This window comes from Muntiacus reevesi, chromosome 5 (genome assembly GCF_963930625.1).
Source record: "Muntiacus reevesi chromosome 5, mMunRee1.1, whole genome shotgun sequence".
Classification (NCBI taxonomy): Eukaryota; Metazoa; Chordata; class Mammalia; order Artiodactyla; family Cervidae; genus Muntiacus; species Muntiacus reevesi.
In genome coordinates, this window is record NC_089253.1 from 106,288,453 (window position 1) to 106,312,133 (window position 23,681).

At 39.6% G+C, this 23,681-nt stretch overlaps 1 protein-coding gene across 1 annotated transcript in view; it reads left to right on the forward strand.

Moving 5' to 3' along the window:
• Positions 1-4,549: 4,549 nt before the first annotated feature.
• TDRD5 (tudor domain containing 5) overlaps positions 4,550-23,681 on the forward strand; it is a 78,047-nt gene continuing 58,915 nt past the window's right edge. Inside the window, 4 exon segments of the mRNA XM_065936960.1 lie at positions 4,550-4,676; positions 5,367-5,604; positions 6,215-6,622; positions 8,528-8,721. Coding sequence (XP_065793032.1) covers positions 5,373-5,604; positions 6,215-6,622; positions 8,528-8,721 — 834 coding nt within the window. The 5' untranslated portion in view covers positions 4,550-4,676; positions 5,367-5,372.

The following is a 23,681-nucleotide window of genomic DNA, read 5'->3' on the forward strand; positions in this document are numbered from 1 at the left end:
AATTGGTTGCAATGGCTAATGCCCGCTGCGCAGGAACCCCAAATCGCTCCCCCGGCCTTCGTGGGCCTCACTTTATGCTGCAGCTTCCTTGCGCACCGGAAGGGAAGTTCATCCGCGCTTCTTCTGGCGCTCCTGGACTTGAAAGAAAACTAGCAGCACCCAGCTTTTTGCAGCAGATTCAGTGAGTGTCTGGCTTTATCTTGCTCCCTGGAGGCCTGTGACCTCCTGGGAGCTGACCCTCCTTGGGTCAGCTGACCCCACTTGGTTCCCTTCTGAAAAGTCTGGGTGGAGGTTACTTTTGACCGGAGGGGTCCCCAGCATCTCCTTTCCCCCCAACCCTCAAGCTACCTTTATGGGCTGAGAAAATCAATCCGATAGACCACACACCAGTCATCTATTTAGGACAATGCATCAGGGCTGGGGCTAGGGTAGATACTGCAGTTCTCACTTTAGCGGCCATCTGAATCAGCTGGGGGCTTCCCTGGTAGATCAGCTGGTAAAGAATCTACTTGTAATAAAGGAGACGCCTGTTCCATATCTAGGCTGGGAAGATCCCCTGGAGAGGGGATAGGCTACCCACTCCAGTGTTCTTGGGCTTCCCTTGTGGCTCAGATGGTAAAGAATCCGCCTGCCACTGCAGGAGATGTGGGAGACGCAGGTTCGATCCCTGTGTTGGGAAGATCCCCTGGAGGAGGGCATGGCAACCCACTGCAGTATTCTTGCCTGAAGAATCCCCATGGCAGAAGGAGCCTAGTGGGCTAAAATCCATGAGGTCACAAAAAGTCGGACACAACTGAGCGTCTAAGCACAGCACAGAATCACTTGGAGGGCTAATTAAACTGCCTTGTTGGGCTCTTTCTGCCCCTTCCCCCAGGTTCTAGTTGAGCAAGTGGAGGGTGGGGTCTGATAATTTGTAACAAGTTTCTATGTTGTTTTGATGCTCTGGAACCACAAGTTCTTAGAGGTCAAACAAAGTGTTTCCTAACTACTGTTTAAAGCAGCCCCTTCTCAGTCTGGCTTACCCTGGTTTATTTTTCTTAATAGTTATCATTACTTGACATTTTATATATTTATCTGCTTTTTGTTTGTCCTTTGTTAGGTCCAGGAGAACAGAACTTTGTCTTGCTCTTGTAGTTCTGTATTCTAGAACAGTGCCTGGCACATGGTAAGAACTAGAAAATCTGTATTATTTGCATGAACATGCGTTTCGGAAGGCATGAGCCAAAGCTGAATGTGTGAGAGTGAAAAAGGTCACTCAGGAAGAGGGGGAAGACTGAAAAGGAGAAGCCAAGGACAGACCCTGGTAGGTGTGGACATTTAATGTAATAACAGAAATAGGAAATAAGAGCAGAAACCTAGGTGTCAAGCTCAATGAAGCAGCATTATAGACACTCAGAGAGGAGAGATTTTCAGAAAGGGAGGGGACACAGAGAGGAAACAGCAGCCATCATCGACCATGGAAATATTGAAAAGTCCTTACGATCTGTCAGATTTGTCATTGGTGGTTTTGATAAAACTAAGATGTTCAGAGTAGCAGACCTAGTGCTTCAGATTGAGTAGGGAATGGTGGATGAAAAAGCGGGGAAAAGTGAGCGTGGACTGTTTATTCAAGGATTTGGCCAAGAAGGAATGGCTGGAGGATGTTAGAAAGAAAGTATTTCTTACTCTGTCTCTCCCTCTCTGTGTGTGTGTCTTTGGGAGTCAGAGCCAATTCATTTTCTAGTGGTGAGGCAATAATATGTACAATAGTTTAATAGGGATGGCAAAGGTTTAGCGTAATTGCTATGAGAAATAGAATTGAACAGTGACATCAAGTGGCCCCAAGTTGGGTATAATGTTAAACTTTGGGAGGTTGGAATGCTGCCCAAGTTCTATCATGAGCTTCTAACTCACCTCCTCCTTCATAGACAGTGTTTTCAAAAAAGTCTCTCATACTTGTTATGGGGCATATATTAAAGCTTCAGAAGCTTAAAACACACACACACAACAACACAAAACTCATTATTGACTGTTTTCTAAGGCAGGAATGCTGGTAGGAGCAGCTGCAATGGAAATATACTCCCAGATGCAAGCAGGGCATGGGAGGAGACCAGGTGGAAACAGTTAATTAACAAAGACAAGTGCTCTCTGGTCATCATAATAGGCAGGATGGAAAACACATTGGTCTGGTTGTGGTAATTAATTGTAGGGTCCCAGGGATGAAATCAACAAACAACTCACTAAGTCTTTTTAATTTGTGTAATTTCAAACCAACAAAACACAGTTCTAGGTCTGGGAACAGAGGACTCTGAGTGAGAAATATAACTTGTCAGTTCTGTTCCAAGAACTAAATCAGATCCCAGGAGTGTAGCCTAAATATTCTTAAAGAAGGATGCTGCTGAAACATTGTACTTAAGTACTGCAAACCTTTTCTCCAGCCTTTCCCCAAAGGCCTTGGAACCCCTTATGGATAAATGTTCTGGAAAAGAGGAGGACCTCAAACTTCTTAGTAACTGTCTCTAATTTGAAAAGAACACAAATGTCACTGTGTGCTGTCAACATTCGGAGCATGTAGCGGTTAGGTGATAAATGAATTAAATTCTGGGCCAAGTTGACCTTTGGGCAGGGCTAGTAGGACTGTGAATTCATCCTGTGGTTAGTACCCTACTTGCCTACTTAGCAACTGACAGAATTCTTAATGGGCACATTCACTCATTGAGTAAGGGCTATTCTGGTAGAAAATGCCAAGTGAAGTGCCAAAATAGTACATTACAAGCATTACTACATACCTGCAGAGTGTCTCCATCAAAGGCAAGAAAGATGCTAAGGTGATGGTTCTCACCTCATTCCAGGTAGCGACTACATAAGTCTGATAGTTCTCAGAGAATGACAGTGTGTTATAAACCAAGCAAGTCATGATTTCAAATGTAGCTTAACTCTTCCAAATGGGGTCCCCTTATTGAAGCAACTCAGCCCCTGACACTCAGATTGCAGTTATTGATCTGAGGTTTAGCTCCAGAATATCTTGGTAAAAATCTCTTATTTTCACATTATGCACCAATAACTTTCTAGATTCGATCCAGAGTTTTATTTTTATTGCCTATCACTTTTTTATATCCTTGTTCATTTCTGTCAGTTTCTTCAGTTTAAAGTGGGGATCATAATTGGACTTTTTCAGATTGTTAAAATTTGATAATCTACGTTAAGAGCATGTAGTAAATGCACCATATGTTACTTATTATCATAGATAATGGGGTGAAAATCAGGGATATGGTTTTTCAATTCATTGTCCATTTTGCTGTCAGGTTGTTTAGTGACATGGTAAATTTTCAGAATTTTTGTGTGTTTCATTTAAATGCTGATTTGGCTGGGTTAAGGATTTCAGTTTCAGCTTTGAAGACGCTACTCCATTGAGAAATCCAATGGCAATATAATTTCCATTGCTTTCTGGGTAACCTATTTCTATATAAAAGCTCTTTTCTCTTTCTTCTGGATGTTGTCTAGAATGGGATCTTAAGTTTATTATCCTAAGGACTCAGTGGAACCATTTAATCTGAAATTTTGTGTTTTTCTTCAAATCTGAGACATTTTCTTCTTTCCACATCTCCAACCCTCACCACCATTCTGTTGTTTGTGTAATATCTGTCACTGAGATGTTGGAGTGGTGTTCAGCTGGATCCATTCTTCATGTATCATCACTTTCCTTTTAGTTCATTGGCTACTTAGCCCTGTCCGTTTTGCTATAAACCAGCCCACAAATCTTTTTTGTATTTTGAGATTACTCAGTATTCTTGGTTCATTGATGGAATATTTTTTTCCTTAGAGCTTTTTTCTTAATGTCGTGGGATTTTAGGTGAAAGTAGATGTGTGCGTTCTGGTTTCTTTGACTCATCCTCAGTTACCTTTTGGTTTTCTTGTTCCTTTAATTAGATTATATATTTTAAGGTAAAAGTCTTCATACTATGCCTTCCTAGCCTACACCTCTTAAACTACCATTTTCTGGTTTTCAGGGCCCTATACACCTGGCTCATTCCACCTATCCAGTAAAATACACCCTAGCTTATTTCCTCAAATACATCCTCCTCTTTAGTTTCCCAACTCTTTTATCTCCAGTGAAGTTCTCCGGTCATTCGGGAAGCCCTCGTTGCCGCACCCATTCCGCTCTGCGGGGAGTTGCATCTATCTAGCTCCGCATTAGCGCTTCTCCACCAAGCATCAGAATTGCCTGAAATTTCCTCCAATAGACCCAGACCTGCTAGAATCAGAGTATCTGCTGATCAGACCCGAGCATCTTTTTCACTTCTTAAAGAAGCCCCACGGGTGATTGAGAGGCACACCTAGGCTAAGAACCTCGCAGCCTCCTTCTCCTCCGGCCGAGAGGTGTCTGGAGGGGTTCTTGTGCGCGCTGCCTCACCTCGTGTCTCCCAAGCACGTCGCAAGAAGTAGGCGCCGGCCACCCCAGAAGGCCCCAGGACTGGGACCGAACCCAGGCCAGATCCCGGAGCCACCAGTCCTACCTAACCGTCCCACCGGCCGTGAGCCCTCGGGGCCGGAACGCGGCTCCCGGAGCGCACCTCGCGGGCCCTCAGGCACTAGTGCGCAGGCGCGCAGGCCGTCTCCCAGCTGCGGGTCGGTGGCTGCTGGTTCGTGTGCGCCTTTGACGTTGCCAGGCCCCCAACGGCAGCGCCAGCGCCAGGGTGAGGGGCTGCCGGCAGGGTCGGGCCGCTGAAGGATGCTCCGCCTGCCTCCCGCCCGCCTACCTCTTTTCCCCAGGGCCATGGGCTTTGGGGGGTACGGTGGGGAGGGGTGAACACCCCGCGCCCAAGCCGAGCGCAGTTGGTAGAGGGCGGGCAACGACAAGGTGGTTGACTTGGAAGACGACGCGGGGAGCCTGTCCGTAGGTTTGGGCTCTGGAGAAAGTCTGCCCATCCGAGCGTGATTCCGCGGAGCCCAGTCCTCGCACTGCGGAAGAAGGCGTACTGCGTTTGCATCCTTCCCAGTCCTGGTTCCCGAATAGTGGGCCAGAGAGTATCTGATACGAAGTCTACAGTGTAGAGTGAGATCCGGGACAAGCAGAGTTAAGGCTTCACCCAAAAAACGAGCCAGGAACTTAAGCTTTTCACACGTTAGGTCGCGGCAGGGATTTCTCGAGGCACACTTAGGTTAATCATCACAGTTTGGGATTTAGACTTTGAATTATGTAGGAGCTTTCCCAAACCCAAGTTTCAGAGCACCCTCGTGGTATTGCCTCTGCCTCGTTTACCTTTAAAATGCGCATCAGTTGTTTATATTCCACTCTGGGCCATTTTAAACTTTTTATTATTATTTTTCCTCTTGGCTTTGCCTGCTTCTCCTCATGAGCAATGTTTCTGTCTTAAATCTTGTAGGGTGCAATGTCTGAACAAGAGCGTATACAGGAATGCCTGAGGAAGGAAATAAGGTCACTTCTCATTTCCACCAAAGATGGTTTGACCCCACAGCAGTTGGAAAAGGAGTACCTTTTGATGGTTGGCAACCATTTACCGCTCCGAATCCTTGGGTATCGGTCCACCATGGAGCTGGTGTTGGATATGCCTGATGTTGTCAGTGTCTGCTCCTGTGGGGATGGTACTGTAATACTGAAAGGTATGTTTAAGATTTGGAGGTCTATGAACTTTGTAATAATAATCACTTGGTAAAGAATTGTTCTAGCTCTACAAGTATCCTGCATTCCAGGCAGGGGATTTTACTTTCTTGAGGGAGAAGAGAGATCATAGGCACCTTGGAGGTTGTGGGCAGAGTTAGATCTTTAGCACAGTCAGGAAACCCTCCCCAGAATGCTCTGCTTTCACAAAAACTACGTTTTGCATATGATTTCATGTTTTAACATATGCCAGGAGAAACTTAACAAGGGGGCTTTTTAATTATGGAATCTTGTTCTAAATTTCATGAAGCACAAAAACATCATCGTAGGGAAGTTTATTGTTCATCTCTAGAGTTTCAGATCTTTCAGGAGTTAATTAGCAGCAGTGTTAACAAGTTGGGTTCCACTGTTCTCCATCCTCCAGTAGAGAAGCTAACAAGTTGTATAAAATGCAAGAAATGGAGTAACCAGGGATTCATGTTTATCGTGCCACCTAGATACACAGCTCCTTGGAGAGCAAAAAATTGTATAACCACAGGTGCAAAGAATGAAGAAGGGAGTCAGTTTTCACCTAAATATGATTTTTATTTTTTTTTCTTCACACCTCCTTAGCCATCCCAGATGAGTCTACCAAAGGAATAGCAAATTTAGTTGCAAAACAGAAGAACAACCATAAGGTTCGAAATTCCGTGCAGAAGGGAAGGGCCAGTGTTTGCTCTGGTCCCAGCTCTCGCCGGCGAGTACCTTACCAAGGAAGGGTGCCCCCTATTCTTCCAGCTGTTGTGAAGAGTGAGTTGAAAGACCTCTTGGCGTTATCTCCTGTTCTCCTTTCTGATTTTGAAAAGGCGTTTGCCAATCGATTTGGACGATCATTCCAGTATGTGCAGTATGGCTTCCTTTCTATGTTCGAAGTGCTGAATGCCGCTTCAGATGTTATTTCTGTGGAGCAGACCAGAGCAGGTTCTTTGTTGACGCTGAAGAAGAGTGTATCAGAGGAAAAGCAGAGAGGATGGCCTGCAGGTAAGCACATTAGTAAAGGTAACTGTATTGCAGATCAGCAGATTTTGGAGCTGTTGTGGTACATATGTGTAGGTATGTATGCATGTAATGACTAAGCTCCAGTAGTTTGTTGAAGTTGAGTCGTGGCTCTACCACTTGCTAGCTGTGTGATCTCAGGTGAGTTAAAATGGCTAAGCCCTTAGTCCCCTCATCTCTATAATAGGAATAATAATACTTGGCTGTTGGAGTCATGCTGAGGATTAAATGAGACAAGATCTGTAAAGTGCCTGGCTTTTAGTAAGCCCACAGTAAGTGGTAGCTACTATTATGAAAACATAAGCTCAGCCCTCTCTGGAGTGCTGTCAATGAACATCAGTTCTGTGTGTTCAGGTAAAGAAGATATAGCATAGAAAATGAAAAGTTTAAAAAATGATACTGATCTGTGGCATTTGCTATCTGATCTTGGCTATCACTGAATCTTTCATACCCTAGCAGGCATTGTACTAATTTATGTAGTGTAGTAATAAACACCTTATCTGTATAACATTTTACCTTGGATTCTCATACTATAGACAGGTTGGGTGAGTAGCTGTCTTACAGATCAGAAAGTCAAAACTCAAGAAAGCTGAGTGACTTTTCAAAAATTTCATGGCTAGAAAAGTGGTACAGCTAAAGTTAAGGTACTGAACTCATTACTGCTAATTCAGTGCTTTGCCTCCCCAATTACTGTCTCTCTTAAAGGTTCAGAAGACTAATATGGTTATTGATATACTGTCTCTCTAGACCCTTGACAGTATAGAATCCATTCACTGCCTATTTGGGGAACTCTATGCCCATTTCAGTGATTTTTCTTTTTCTCAAAAATCTGTGTTTTTAGATTAATACAGAAAAATCATGAGACTATCACACATTTACAAACTAATATTTAAATTGTGATGGGAAGTGTAATTTGACAAGGATATGGTAGGGGGTTTACAGTCAAGGAAAACTATGGGGCCACTGAGTGTTTTGAGTCTAAACCTCAATGGCATCATTATTCTTTTTTTAAAATTTTTTGGCTGTGCCATGCCACTTGTGGGATCTCTGTTCCATGACCAGGGATGGAACCTAGACCACAGCTGTGAGGAGTGCTGAATCCTAACTACTAGGCCACCTGGGAACTCCCTGTGTCAGTATTCTTGAGGTGCTCAAACTTTGGGAGAGTTAACTCATGCTATTCAACTTATATGAGGTTGAGCTCTATAAAGCAGTTTGACAATTTATTGAGTTGTAGGGGGTGGACATTACTTCCCAGTGATTGAATTGTTGATTTTCTCCACCCATAGTCTGTTATTCCTCATCAGGTTATCTTGGAAGTAATTTTTTCCTCTTGTCAGCTTGATCTTAGGGTAAAGAAAGAGCTGGGGCTTGCTGGGGTTCAGTTATCTTTCATGTTTTTTAACAATAAACCTTTCTTCTGTAGTGCTTCCTTACCTATTAACCTTGAAGAAAAGAATCTATACTCTAGGATGATATTCTTTATTCTGTAGCTTTTCATTCTCCACCTCTCCCCCCATACCACTAGATGGTTATCCAGTTTGAAAAGCATAATTCAAGCAGATTATTTATTTGAAGACTTAATGGTTTCCTAAACAAGATACAGCTTTTTTGATTTTTAGCTATTGAGTCCTGGCTGTTTGTAACGATTTTCAGGTGTCCTTAAGTAGAGTTTTAGAAACCCCCAATCTTTCAGTAACACATTTATTATCTCTTGTTTTTTCTTCTGTAGATGACTAATCATTTCCATTGTATGTAAATTTTATTGGCTTTACATGAAAATGCAAGCTGACTTTTTAGTTCTAAGGGCCTAACCTCTATATATAGCCACCAGAAGATAAACTAGAAATTGGTAGTGATAATTTTTCTCTCCTCTTTTATTCACAAAAGGTAAGATTTTCACCCAACCTTTTAGAATGAAGCAACAAGGGTCATGTCCCATAGGCTTCCCAGTAGCAAAGACATGCTTTTCACAACCCACTTCAAACATGGAACCACCGAAGCAAATACTGGGCATGGAAAGGAATTCTAGATCAAATGTAATGGAGACTTCAAGACTGAGTCACAGTGAAAAATTAAACCAGGTAAGATGTCCAAGTTTGGAGCTATAAATACACCAAAACTGTTTAAATTCAGTGGTTATTTCTTAACTCTCATAGAAAAATTGCCCTTTTGAAATTCAAGTCATTCACTTATTTCAGATTTAACTTAAGCATTTTCTGTGGTTCTGTGGTTTAGTAAGAAGTGAGACCTGGCAGTGAGAAAAGAGTACAATTTTGTCAGCTCCTTGGTTTCTACTGTTTTCTGCGGATGACTCCCAAATCTGTATCTCTAGTTCCAGCTTCTCATCAAAGTTACAGAGCATATTTGCAACTTACCTCATGGGTATCTTCACCTGAATGCCAGCCCTGACACTGCAGTCCTGGTATTTTTATGTGACTGAAATGCTGAAGGACTGAGTAAAAACTATTAAGACTAGAACCAACAAAAACCCAGTTAAGTCTGCAAGATGAACAAGTAGAGCTCAAAATAAGGTCATGGAAATTAAAGACATAAAAGTGCTTTATTTCTACATGTAACTGTCCAGTTTTCCCAACACCATTTGTTGAAGAGACTGTCTTTGCAGCACTGTATAGTCTTGCCTCTTTTGTCATAGATTAATTACCCATAGTTGCATGGGCTTATTTCTGGGTTTTCTATCCTGTTCCATTGAGCTATATTTCTATTAATATGTTTGTGCCAGTACCATACTGTTTTGATGATTGTAGTTTTGTAGTATACTCTGAAGTCAGGGAACCTGATTCCTCCAGCTACATTTTTCTTTCTCTAGATTACTTTGGCTATTTGAGGTCTTTTGTGTCTGTATACAAATTTTGAGATTTTTTTGGTTCTAGTTTTGTGAAAAATGCCATTAGTAATTTGATAGGGATTGTATTGAATCTGTAGATAGACTTGGATATTACGGTCATTTTGACAATGTTGATTCTTGCAGTCCATGAATGTGGTGTATCTTTCCACTTGTTTGTATCATCTTTTATTTCTTTCATCAGTATCTTATAGTTTTTGGAGTACAGATCTTTTGTCTCCTTAGGTAGGTTTATTCCTAGGTATTTTATTCTTTTTCATGCAGTGGTCAATGGAATTGTTTCTTGAATTTCTCTTTCTGATCTTTTGTTGTTAGTGTATAGAAATGCAATAGATTTCTGTGTATTAATTTTGTAACCTGCAACTTGACTGAATTCATTGATGAGTTCTGGTAGTTTTCTGGTAGATCTTTAGAATCTTCTATGTATAGTATCATGTCATCTGCAAACAGTGACCATTTAACTTCTTCTTCCCCAATTTGGATTCCCTTTACTTCTTTTTCTTCTCTGATTGCTGTAACTAGGACTTCCAAAACTATGTTGACTAAAAGTGGTAAGAGTGGACATTCTGGTCTTGTTCCTGATCTTAGAGGGAATGCTTTCAGCTTTTTACCATTAAGTATAATGCTAACTGTAGGTTTGTCATTTATTGCCTTTATTATGTTGAGGTATGTTCCCTCTATGCCCACTTTCTGAAAAGTTTCTATCATAAATGGGTGTGAATTTTTGTCATTTATACAATGGAATAACACTCAGCCATTAGAAAGAATGAAATAATGCCATTTGCAGCAACATGTATGGATATAGAGAGTGTCATATTGAGTAAAGTAAGTCAGAGAAGTATTGTATGACATCCCTTATATGTAGAATCTAAAAAGAAATGATACAAATGAACTTATTACAAAACAGAAACAGACTAACAGACTGAGCTTATGGTTGCCAGGAGGGAAGAATGGGGTAAAAGATACTTAGGGAATTTGGGATGGGCATGTACACACTGCTGTATTTAAAATAGATAGCCAACAAGGTCCTACTGTATAGCATATGAAACTCTTTTTTTTTTTTTAATGTTATATGGCAGCGTGGATGGAAGGCGAGTTTGGGGGACAATGGATACGTGTAATGTGTATAACTGAGTCCCTTCACTGTTTACCTGAAACTATCACATTATTTGTTAATTTGCTATACCCCAATACAAAATAAAAAGTTTTTAAAAAGTCATTTTTTCTATAACTTAAAAAAATTAGCTTTAGTATAACTTAATTTACATATAGTAAAATCTGTCCATTGAAAATGTACAGCTTGAGTTTCAACATATGTATCTACATGTGTAATTGCCATCAAAGTCAAGAAACAGCATTTCAATCTTCCCCCCAGAATTCCTTCATGCCACTTTGTAGTTGATCTCTTTCCCCAACTACAGCTACAGACAACCAATACTTACTATAATTTTGACTTTCCAAGAGTTTCATACGAATGGAATTAAATAATGCTTAACTTTTTGTGTCTAGTTTCTTTAACCGGATACTTTTGAGATTCACCCAATATGTATCAGTAGTTTGTTCCTCTTTCTTGTTGAGTATTGTTTCTCTGTACTGATATACCTCAATTTATTTTCTATTCATCATTAGATAATATTTGGATTGTTTCCTATTTGGGGTATCATGAATAAAACTGCTATGAACATTTGCTTATGCTTTGTGTGAACATTGACTTCATTTCTCTTGGGTCAGTACCTAAAAGTTAGATTGTTGGGGCAAACAGTAAGTTTAACTTTTAAGAAATTACCAAACTCTTTCCAAAGTGGCTGTACAGTTTTACTTTGTGAGCTATGTATAAGAGTTCCACTTGCATCTCTGTTAACATTTGGTATTATCAATTTTAAAAACAGTAGCCATTTAAGTGGGTGCATGGTAGTATCTCATTATGGCTTTAACTGAAGTTTCTCTAGTGATGAATAATATTGGGTATATTTGCCCAGTGGCTCAGGGGTAAAGAATCCACCTGCAATGCAGAAGATGCAGAAGACATGGATTCAATCCCAGGGTTGGGAAGATCCCATGGAGGAGGGCAAGGCAACCCAATCCAGTCTTTTTGCTGGGAAAATCCTATAGATAGAGGAGCCTCACCGACTACAGTCCATGGGGTCACAAAGAGTTGGACACGATTGAAGTAACTGAGCATGCATGCATGCACACAATTTTCTTGGAGGTGTCTATTCATATCTTTTGCTCACTTTTAAAAATCAAATTTTCTTAGTATTGAGTTGGAAGACACTGATTTTATAAGAAATATATACTTGGTCTTCATCCTTTTCTGGCACAGATCTCCTAAAACATTTGAAAATTCCTAAGTAAAGAGAGCAATAAAGGTGGCTTTTGTTATTTTAATGAGGGGACTTTGGAAAGCACCTAAGAATTGCTAATTCTAAGTTAGGGTCAACCTAACTCCGTTAGGTTGCTAATGGAGTCAACTGTGTAATTAGAAGGTTGAAACTCTTCAGTCCCGCTCTAAACCTCCTAGGAGGGTAGAAGAATTGGAAATTAATTTCATTCATAGCCAATGGTTATTCAGTCATGCTGATGTAACAATGACTCCATGAAAACCCCAGAGGGTTTGGAAAGCTTCTGGGTTGGTGAACATATACAGATTGAGGAGAGTGGCATGCCAGGAAAAGGTGTGAAAATTCTGCACTCCTTCCCACATACCTTGCCCTCTGTATCTCTTCCATTTGACTTTTCTTGAGTTATATCTTTTTATTTATTTTTTATTCATTAACAAAACTTATATAATTGACATATAGCATTAGCTTCATACAATAGGATTAAAACAGGATTAGATATATGTATGCATTGTGAAATGATCACAGTAAGTGTACTAAACATCCATCACCACAGAGTTACAAATTTTTTTTCTTGTGGAGAGGACTTTTAAGATTTACTCTCAGCAACTTTTTATTATAGAATGCAGTATTATTAATATACAGTTAATATCTATGTGTGTATGTGTATATATTTATAAAAGAAATACCATACTGTACATTACATCCCCAAGACTAGTTAGTTTATAACTGGAAGTTTGTACTTTTTGAGCACCTTTACCTCTTTTGCCCACCCTCTGCATGCTGCCTCTGGTAACCACCCATCTATTCTCTGTTTCTGTGAGTTTGGTTTTCTTTATTGTTGTTTTTGTTGAACAGATTTCACATGTAAGTAAGACCATGCAGTATTTGTCTGACTTGTTTTACTTAGCATAATGCCCTCAAGGTTCATTCATTGTTATTACAAATTGTGGGATTTCCTCCTTGCTTTATGGCTGATACACATATTCCACAACTTCTTTATCCATTGTCTGTCAATGAACACTTAAGTTGTTTGTGTAAATGCTGCAGTCAATATGGGTGTGCAGATATCTTTTTGAGTTGGTGTTTTTATTTCCTTCAGATAAATACCCAGAGGTTGCTGGATGATATGGTGCTTCTTTATACCATTTTGTATGGTATCTGCACCAATTTACATTCCCACCAACAGTGCACAAGGATTACTTTTTCTCTACATCTTTGTCAGCACTTGTTATTTCTAGTCTTTTTGATAACAGTCACTCTACCAGGTGTTAGGTGATATTTCATTATGGTTTGGTTTGCATTCCCTGTGTTAGTCTCTCAGTCGTGTCCACCTCTGCGACCACATGGACTGGAGCCTGCTAGGCTCCTCTGTCCATGGAATTCTCCAGTTGAGAATACTGGAGTGGGTAGCCGTTACCTTCCCTAAGGGATCTTCCCAACCCAGGGATCAAACCCAGGTCTCCTGCATTGCAGGCAGATTCTTTACCATCTGAGCCACCAGGGAAGATGATTGTTTGTATCAAGCAGCCCCTTTTCATTTACCTGTTGGCTGTCTGTGTATTTGGGGGGGAGATGTCTATTCAGATCCTCTGTTTATTTTTTTAGTTGAAGTTTTTAGGGTTTTTTTTTTTTTTTTTTTGATGACGAGTTGTGGAAGTTCTTTTATATATTTTGGGCATTAATACCTTATCAAATATAAGACCTGCAAATACTTTCTCTCATTCATTTTTTTGATAGTCTTTTTTGTGCCATAGGTTTTTAATTTGATGTATTCCTCCTTGTTTATTTCTGCCTTTGCTGCCTTTCCTTTCAGTGTCAAATCCAAAAAGTCATTTCTAAGACTGAGGACAAGGAGCTTATCACCTAAGTTTTCTTCCAGGATTTTTATGGTTTCTGATCTTATGTTCAGATTTTTAATTCACCTTGAATTACTTTTTGTGTGTGGTGTGGAGTTACACCCTTTTATTGTTGTCATTGTTTAGTTGCTAACTCATGTCCAACTTCCCTGTGACCTCCATGGACAGTAGCCCACTTGGCTCCTGTGTCCATGGGATTCTCCAGGCAGGAATAGTGGAATGGGTTGTCATTTCTTTCTCCAATATCTTTTTATAATAAACCAGTAATCTAGTAATTGAAATGTTTCTCTGAGTTCTATGACCCATTATAGCAAATTAAATTGAACCCAAGGAGAGGGTTATGGAAACCTGCTTTATAGCCACTGCTCAGGTGGCAACCTGGATTGGAATTGTCATCTAAAGTCAGAGGATGCCATGGGTGTTCAGTCTTATAGAACTTGGCCTTGTAGAACTTGGCCACGGAATCTGAATGCTATCTCCAATGTCAGAATTGAGTTGAATTGTAGGATACATAGCAAATAATAAGTCATCAGCAAAAAGCCATAAAGCAATGTATACATTAAAATGATGTATAACATAACCACATTTATTTAAGAATGTACTCCAATATCAAATAGCAAAATTCAACAGTGGAAAACTGCAATTAATTTTGCACCAACCTAATATATTTGGGTAGCTGCTGCTGCTGCTAAGTCACTTCAGTCTGTCCGACTCTGTGCGACCCCATCGACGGCAGCCCACCAGGCTCCGCCGTCCCTGGGATTCTCCAGGCAAGAACACTGGAGTGGGTTGCCATTTCCTTCTCCAATGCATGAAAGGAAAAGTGAAAGTGAAGTCGCTCAGTCGTGTCTGACCCTTAGCGACCCCGTGGACTGCGGCCTACCAGGCTCCTCCGTCCATGGGGTTCTCCAGGCAAGAGTACTGGAGTGGGTTGCCATTGCCTTCTCCATATTCGGGTAGAGTATTCTATAAATGCCAGTAAAGTTGGTTATAGTATCATTTAGGAATTCTTTATTTTTACTGATGTTTTCCTAGTTTTTCTTTTAATTGCTGCAGGATCAGTGTTGAAATATTTAAATATAGCTGTGGATTTGTTTATTTTACCTTTTCAGTTCAGTTAAGTTGCTCAGTCGTGTCCAGCTCTTTGCGACCCCATGAATCGCAGCACCAGGCCTCCCTGTCCATCACCAACTCCTGGAGTCTACCCAAACCCATGCCATTTTACCTTTTAGCCTTAGATATAAATCTCTGTTCGGTGCATATATATTGAGTTGGCCAAAAAGTTTGTTCCATAGCATCTTATGGAACAACTTCAATGAACTATTTTAGTCAGTCCAATATTTAGGATTTATGCATGTCCTGATGAATTGCCCTGTTTATCATTATGAAATACCCCTTTTTATTGCTCACAGTATTCCTTGTTTTGAAGTTTACTTTGTTTTATATTACCATAGTGATGTTAGCATTCTTTAGATGTTAACACTGTGTATTTTTATATACTTTTATTTTTAACATAGTTCTTTTTTATTTCAAATGTGTTTCCTTAAGACAGTGTATGGTTGTCTTGCTTTATTATTTACTCTGTTAGTCTCTGTCATTTAATGAGTATGTTTATACCATGTATATTTAGTTATTTAAAAATGATTTTTGTGTTTTAAATCTAATTTTTGCAGGTTTTTCCCTATTTTTTCTTTTGGATTAATTTTTAAAATTAAAAATTTTAGAGCAGTTTAAGTTCACAGCAAACTTGAACAGAAAATACAGGGAGTCCCCATATTTTCCCTGCCCCTACGTTCAGGCAGCATCTCTCACTGTACCATGAGCATCCTGCAATAGAGTGATACCTTTGTTACAGTTGAACCTTTACTGACACACCATAATCACCCAAAGTCTATAGTTTACATAGGGTTCACTCCTGGTGCTTTAAATTCTATGGATTTTGACAAGTGTGTAATGACATATATCCACCATTGTAATATCACACTGTATAGTTTCACTACCCCTCACATTCTCTGTCCTCTTATCAGCTCTTCTCTTCCTCCTTTCTAGCCCATAGCAACCACTGATCTTTTTACTGTTTCTATAGTTCTGCCTTTTCCAGTTGTAATACAGTATGTTGCCTTTTTATATTGCCTTCTTTCATTTAATGATGTGCATTTAAAGTTTCTCCATGTGTTTTCATGGCTTCATAACTCATTTCACTTTAGTGCTGAGTAATAGTCCATTGTGTGCGTATATGGTAGTTTATCCATTTACCTCCCAAAGGACAACTTGTTTGCTTTCAGGTTTTGGTTATGAATAAAGCTGCTGTAAACAATCTGTGTGCAGTTTTTTGTGTAGACATAAATTTTCAGCTCATTTGAGTAAATACCAAGGAGCATGATGGCTTGATTATATGATGAGAGTTTGGTTTAGTTTTGTAAGGAACTGCCAAACTGTCTTCCAAAGTGGCTATATCATCTTGCATTCCCACCAACATGAGAGTTCCTGTTATTCCACATCCCCATCAGTATTTGGTGTTGTCAGTGTTTTGGATTTTGATCGTTCTACTAGCTGTATTGGAGAAGGAAATAGCAACCCACTCCAGTATTCTTGCCTGGAGAATCCCATGGACAGAGGAGCATGGTGGCCTGCAGTCCATGGGGGTTGCAAAGAGTCAGACACAACTGAGCAAGTAATACACACTAGCTGTATGGTGATACCTCGCTGTTGTTTTAGTTTACACTTCTCTAAAGACATAATGTTGAACATCTTTTAATATGCTTACTTTGCTGTCTGTATATCTTCTGTGGTGAAATGTCTGTTTGGATCTTTTGCCCTGTTTTTAATTAGGTTGTTTGTTTTCTTATTGTTGAGTTTTAATGGGTCTTTGTGTATTTTGTTTGACAAGTCTTTATCAGATATATCTTTTATAATTTCTTTTTTCAGTTTGTGACTTTTCTTTTCACTGTCTTTATATTCTGTCTTTCACAAAGCAGAAGCTTTTTATGTTAATGAAGTCCAGCTTGTCAGTTATTTTTTTTCATAGTGTTGTATCTAAAAAGTCATTGTCATACCCAAGGTCATCTTGATGTTCTCTAATGTTATGGTCTAGGAATTTTAATAGTCTGTATTTTACACTTAGGTCTGTGATCCACATTGGGTTAATTTTTGTGAAGGGTGTAATGTAAGGTCTCTGTCCAGAGTCATTTTTTTTTGCATGTGGATGTCCAGTTGTTCCAGCACCATTATTGAAGATTCTCTTCACTCCATTGTATTGCTTTTTCTCTTTGTCAAAGATCAGTTGGCTGTATTTTTGTGGATCTATTTCAGCATTCTTTGTTCCCTTCCATTGTTCTGTTTGTCTATTCTTTTGCCATTACCAAGCTATCTTGATTACTGTACCTTTATAGTAAGTCTTGAAGTCAGAGGATGTCAGTCCTCCAGTTTTTAAAAAATATTTATTTATATTTGACTGTGCCGAGTCTTAGCTGCAGCACTCGGGATCTTCCGTACTTGTTATGACATGTGGGGTCTTCTGTTTGTAGCAGTGGGATCTTTTTCTTTTTTAAGTTGTGGCACACAGATTCTTTACATACAGACTCTTTAGTTGTGGCATGAGAATTCTTAGTTGTAGCAGGTGGGGTCTCGTTGTTCCCCAACCAGGCACTGAACCTGGGACTCCTGCATTGGGAGTGTGATGTGTTAGCCACTGTTCCACCAGGGAAGTCCAGTCCTCCAAATTTGCTCTTCTCCTTCAATACTGAGTTACTTATCCTGGGTCTTTTGCCATATAAATTCTAGAATCAGTTTGTTGATATCTCCCAAAAAAACTTGCTGGGATTTTGATTGGGATTGGATTGAATCTGTAGATCAAGTTGGGAAGAACTGACCTCTTGATGACATTAAGTCTTCCTATCCATGAACATGGACATTTCTCCATTTATTTTGTAGTATTAATAGCTCTTTGATATCTTTCATCAGAGTTTTGTATTGTTCTTCAATAAATAATAAACAATTTGTTAGATTTATACCAAAGTATTTTATTTTGGGTGCACTGACTTAAATGGTCATGTGCTTTTACTTTTGAGTTCCACTTCTTCCTTGCTGGTGTATAAGAAAGTGATTAACTTTTGTCTTACTAATGTTGTATTCTGCAACATTGCTATCATTGCATAGTCATTCTAGTTTTTTGTTGTCGTTGGCTCTTTGGGATTTCTTTATAGACAAATATGTCATCTTCAAGCAGAGGTAGTTAAATTTCTTCCTTCTGAATTATTATACAGTTGACCCTTGTTGAATATTGTGGGGGTTGGGTGCACCCACCCCTTGCACAGTCAAAAATCTGCATATATTTTTTGACTCCCCCAAAACAACTACTGATAGCCTACCGTTGACCAGAAGTCTGGTAACATAAACAGTTGATTAACATGTTTTGTATATTAAATGTTATTATATACTGTATATTTATGATACAGAGCTTCCCTGGCGGCTCCAACGGTAAAGAATCTGCCTGCAATGCACCTGGGTTCAATCCCTGAGTTGGGAAGATCCCTGGAGGAGGGCATGGCCACCCACTCCAGTATTCTTGCCTGAACAATCCCCTGGACAGAGGAACCTGGCAGGATACAGTCCAGGTGGTCTCAAAGAGTTGGACACGTCTGAGTGACTAAGCACATACTTACGATACAGGAAGCTAGAGAAAAAAGTTTTTAAGAAAAGCATAAGAAAAATGTATTTACAGAACTCTACTGTATTTATCAATATCATAAGTTTACATTGTTTATAGGATGAATCATCTGTCAGTACTTATATCAATAATGTCTTACATGATACAAAATATTGTATGTATTTTATATATTACTAACACTAAATGTCAAAAATTAATGTCAAAACAAAAAAATGTCAAAAACAAAATTAATGTTAATTATAGGTACAGTGATTCATACATTGATATTGTATAAGCAGCAATATGATTGTTTTATGATAACCTAAAGTAATTGATATGATTGCTTCATGGTTGCCTAGCCTATACACAACACTATGACTTGTCATAAAATTTTTATGACATACAGCGTTATAGTTACATTCATAATACAGTTTGGGGAACATTGTTACATTTTTTAAAAAACCACTTATCTGTAACTATAGGTTGATGAGCAGTTTCTCCAATTAGGAAAGGTATATTGCACAGTAATATAATTCTTTGAAAGTACAGTTATAAAGCAGTAAGAAAACGAACACATTGTTAATTTTATCTTAAATGTCACTCATCTTATGCCTGTGTACGGATAGACCAGTATCTGCATGTATTTTATATGTTCATAACATGTTTTTAAATTTTTTTGAATATTTCTGGGCTACACAGTTCACCTGCAAGTTTATTCAAATTTTCATAAATCTCCGTCATTTTATATATTGTTGAAACAAATCTGTACGTGAATCCATGCAGTTCAAATTCATGTTGTTCAAGTGTCAGCTGTGCTTTCCATTTCCTCCTAAAACAGTGTTGAGAAGCAACGGTGAGAGAGGACATTCTTATCTTGTTCCTGATTAACCATTTTTTATGATTATATTTTATTGCTGTTATTTGGTTATTAGTTGTAACTCTTTAAAAAACATGTTTAGTGGATTGGATGCTTTAGGGCTTTCAACATATACTTTAATTTATCACAGTTGGTCCTTGTGTAATATTATACTATTTCATGTAGATTAAGAACTGTAGAACAATAGATTTACATTTCACTTTCCCCATCATTTGTGCTGTTGTGATACATTTTAATTGTATATATGTCATATGTTCCTTAACACATTTTTGTTTTGCTTTAAAATATTTATTTTGACAATTGATCTTCTGTTGCGTTTAATCTCATTCAGATTATTTTTCATTTTAGATATTTTTTATTTCTGCATATTCCACTTAGATCTTTTGTATATCCTTTATCTCTTTATTGTGTTCATACTTTCCTTATATATATAACTATTTTTTGGAAGCACTGCAGCATGTGGGATCCTAGTTCCTTGACCAAGAATTGAAGTTCCTTGACTAAGGAACCTAGTTCCTTGACTGCTTCCTCTGCAGTGGCAGCGTGGAGCCCTAACCGCTGGACTGCCAGGGAATTCCCTGTTTTCCTTTTTGATATGGTCATATTCTCCTACCTCTTTGCATGACTGGCAACTTTGGTTAGCTGCTAGACCTTATGAATTTTTCATTGTTGAGCTTCACTCAGTTAATTTACTTGGACTCAATTGATTATTTTGAGTTTTGCTTTTAAGACTTGTTAGGGCAAGTACTGGGGCTTCCTGGGTGGCACAGTGGTAAAGAATCTGCCTGCCAGTGCAGGAGATGCAAGAGACGTGGGTTTGATCCCTAGGTCAGGAAGATCCCCAAGAGTAGGAAGTGGCAACCCACTCCAGTATTCTTGCCTGGAAAATTCCACAGACAGAGGAGCGTGGCATGCTACAGTCCGTGGGGTTGCAAAGAATTGGATGCTACTGAGCCCTAGAGGGTTATGGTTAGGTTAGAGGGTTTACCATCCATTGAATTTTGTTCTCTTAAAATTCGTCTGTTGAAGCCCTGACCCCCAATGTTTTAGTATTTGGAGATGGAGTCTTTGGGCAGCAGTTAGGTTTAGATGAAGTTGTGAGGGCGGAACCCTCATGACAGGGTTAAGTGCCCTTGTAAGAAGAGAAACCAGAGAGCTTGCTCTCCTTCTCCGTGTGCATATAACAAGGAAAGGCTGTGGGAGCATACAGCAAGAAGTCAGCCATCTGCAAGTCAGAAAGAGAATCCAAACCAGGATCCAGCTGTGCTGTGTCAACTGAAAAAATGCACAACCCAAGAGCTGAGAGTTATGTTTTATTCAGCAGACATTCTTAGTATTTCAAGCCTAGGAGACAGCTTTTCAGATAAATGGCAAGGAGACTGTTCTGAAGAGGAAGGTGTGGGGTGAGGGGCAGGAAGGATATATAGAAGTTTTTATAATTATACCTGGTAGTTGGAACAAAAGGCTGCTGTTAATAAAAGAAAACTAGATAGCTCAAGTTTTGGAATTTAGTTAGCATTTTTCTGTATAGGGGAAGATGCAAAGAGTCTGGGCTCACTGAAATCATTCCTTTGATATGCACCTCTGCTATTTGGGGCCAGTGTTCTGTGTTTTCTTATGCTCTGCCATCGAGTGTAGCTGTGTTCTGATGGTGGGTATTCCTTGTTTCTCCATTAGGATTCATGTCTGGGGTGGCTGCAAATTGCTGATGACTGCAACATCCTTTATTTATTGATATGGCAAGCAATGTTTTATCCCTGGTGGCTCAGCAGTAAAGAAACTATCTGCTAGTGCAGGAGACAGGATTGATCCCTGGGTCGGGATGATCCCCTGGAGAAGGAAATGACAATCTACTCTAATATTCTTGCCTGGAGAATCCCATGGGCAGAGGAGCCTGTAGAGGAACAGGCTATAATCCGTGGGGTTGCAAAGAGTTGGACACGGCTGAGCAACTAAACAACAATTTTATTTTTCAGATGGAAGCCTGATCTTGGGCTTCCAGCCTCCAGAATTGTGAGGAAATGAATTTCTGTTGTTTGCAGCCACCTAATGTCTGTTATTTTGCTATGGAACCCTTAGTAGACTAAGACTTCTAGTCCAAAGAAACCTTCAGTCTAGGGCTAATTTGGCTCCACCACTGAGGCATTTCCTTTCTGAGGAGTCACCTGGATGTGTTAAGGGGAGGTCCTTCCATCCTGCCTTCAGTCAGTTCAGTCGCTCGGTCGTGTCCGACTCTGCGACCCCATGAATCACAGCACGCCAGTCCTCCCTGTCCATCACAGACTCCCGGAGTTTACTCAAACTCATGCGCATCGAGTTGGTGATGCCATCCAGCCATCTCATCCTCTGTCGTCCCCTTCTCCTCCTGCCCCCAATCCCTCCGAGCATCAGGGTCTTTTCCAAAGAGTCAACTCTTCGCATGAGGTAGCCAAAGTATTGGAGTTTCAGCTTCAGCATCAGTCCTTCAATGAACACCCAGGACTGATCTCCTTCAGGATGGACTGGTTGGATCTCCTTGCAGTCCAAGGGACTCTCAAGAGTCTTCTCCAACACCACAATTCAAAAGCATCAATTCTTTGGTGCTCAACTTTCTCTATAGTCCAGCTCTCATCTCCATACATGACCACTTCCTTAGTGGGAACAGTTAATTTTTCTCAACTCCATGTGAGCTCTGGGTGTTGTGTGGCCTGTTGCTTCTTGTTTGTTTCACCAGAATCAGAGAGCATCCCCTTCTCCTGCCTTATGTATAGATCACTTGTCATCCAGAAACTTCGGGGGTCCCTCTACAGATCTCCAGAGCTATCACTGTCTGTGCCAGTCCCTCTTATCTATGCCTGTACATATATTAGCATCCTTGTCCTTCCCAAACTCGAATTTACCTTCTCAGTTCATCTGTTTCTATTATCTCTTTCTGGGCTGCAGACTGAAAATTCTCCAGACTGCCAGGTGGGGCAGTTTAGGGCCCTCCACTCAGTTGTGCATTGTTATTTAACATCTGTAACTCGTCTGTAACTCTAGTTGTTTATGGCAGGAGGGTGGGAGTCATAACTTTGTTTGGAATGATAGAGATGTTTTAATACAGAAAACTCAGCCTAAAAAAGGTATTCATAGTCGTACTACCAAATGATAGTTTCCACTCCATTCCTTTCATAGTGATTTCCCCATTTTTTAGATCTCTTTTATTTTTCTTGGCATTTCCTGTGCTGAAGAGACCTCACACCAGTCTACTCATCTTCTTTTATAGGTAAACTTGTTATATGCTTGTCAATGCCTGTCTTTATCTTTGAAATTCAGAAGATTACAATGAACTAACTGTTGGACTCCTTCTCTTTTATTTTATTAAAAAGATTTGCTGCGGTACGTGGACTCTTGACTTGGCACACAGGCTCTGCGGGGTCTTCTGTGATTATGGCTAGGAATCTAGGTGACTTCTCTCATAGAGCACGGGCTCTAGGGCATGCCAAGTTTAGGACATGTGCGCCTGGCATGGCTCCAAGGATAGGAGTTAGACACAGAGACACTTTTTCTATATTTATTTTCCTTTGAGTTTCATCCTGTGTTTTGCAGCCCTAAGAATTCTTCATAGATGCAACTTGATCACAACATTTCACTTCTCTTTGGAGCTTTTTGCCACCAAAACTATTTAAATCTTTCTCTAAGGAGTAGGCTTTCATTCCTAAATTATATATTTTAATTTCCTGGTTGGACAGACTTTACATAATTATCAGATCCTATATAATTCTATTTATAAAAGGTACAACTTTCTATTCCTTAAAATTGTAGACCTATAAATTTGCCAGGTGTTACCTCAGAACTCTACAAGTATATATATGTGTTTTTATTTTCATAGAAAAATAATAGATACATTTATGACAAATTTGTTAATTTGAGAATTTTTTGATCATCTGTGTTTTATATTTTTTTGTAGTAAGCATATATCATTTTTGTAATAAGAAAAACATGTTATTAAATCAGTTTCTCCTTTGTAAAATGAGGACTGGAGTTTCTTCATTTTTTTCACCTGTAAGAGGAACAGGCCAACTTGTTCATTAGTATCCTGTGTTTTCCCATTTTCCTGTTTTATTTCACAAAAGCTAGTGGTTAGAATAATTTAAACTATTTTTGCAAGACATGAATAATCTTTTTACCACATTCTATTCAGTTTCCTTTATTTTGATCTTTTTAGGGTAAGTTTAGATGAGAGATGAAAATGTGAATTGGCAAGTATGGGTTAGCCATTATCATTCTAGTGAATGAAGCCTCGGATACTCTAGCCAGTCCAGCTCTTCAGAATTCTTTGCCTGAGTGTGTAAGCCTAGAGCACAGCTAACAGTGATGTTACTTAATAGGTTATTGACTGAAAGAGTGTTTGGTTCAAGTACAGGGATCTGGCATTTCTTTGTTCTCTAGCCTTACAACCAAGAGTACTGTCAGTGGAAAAAAAAAATGAATCAG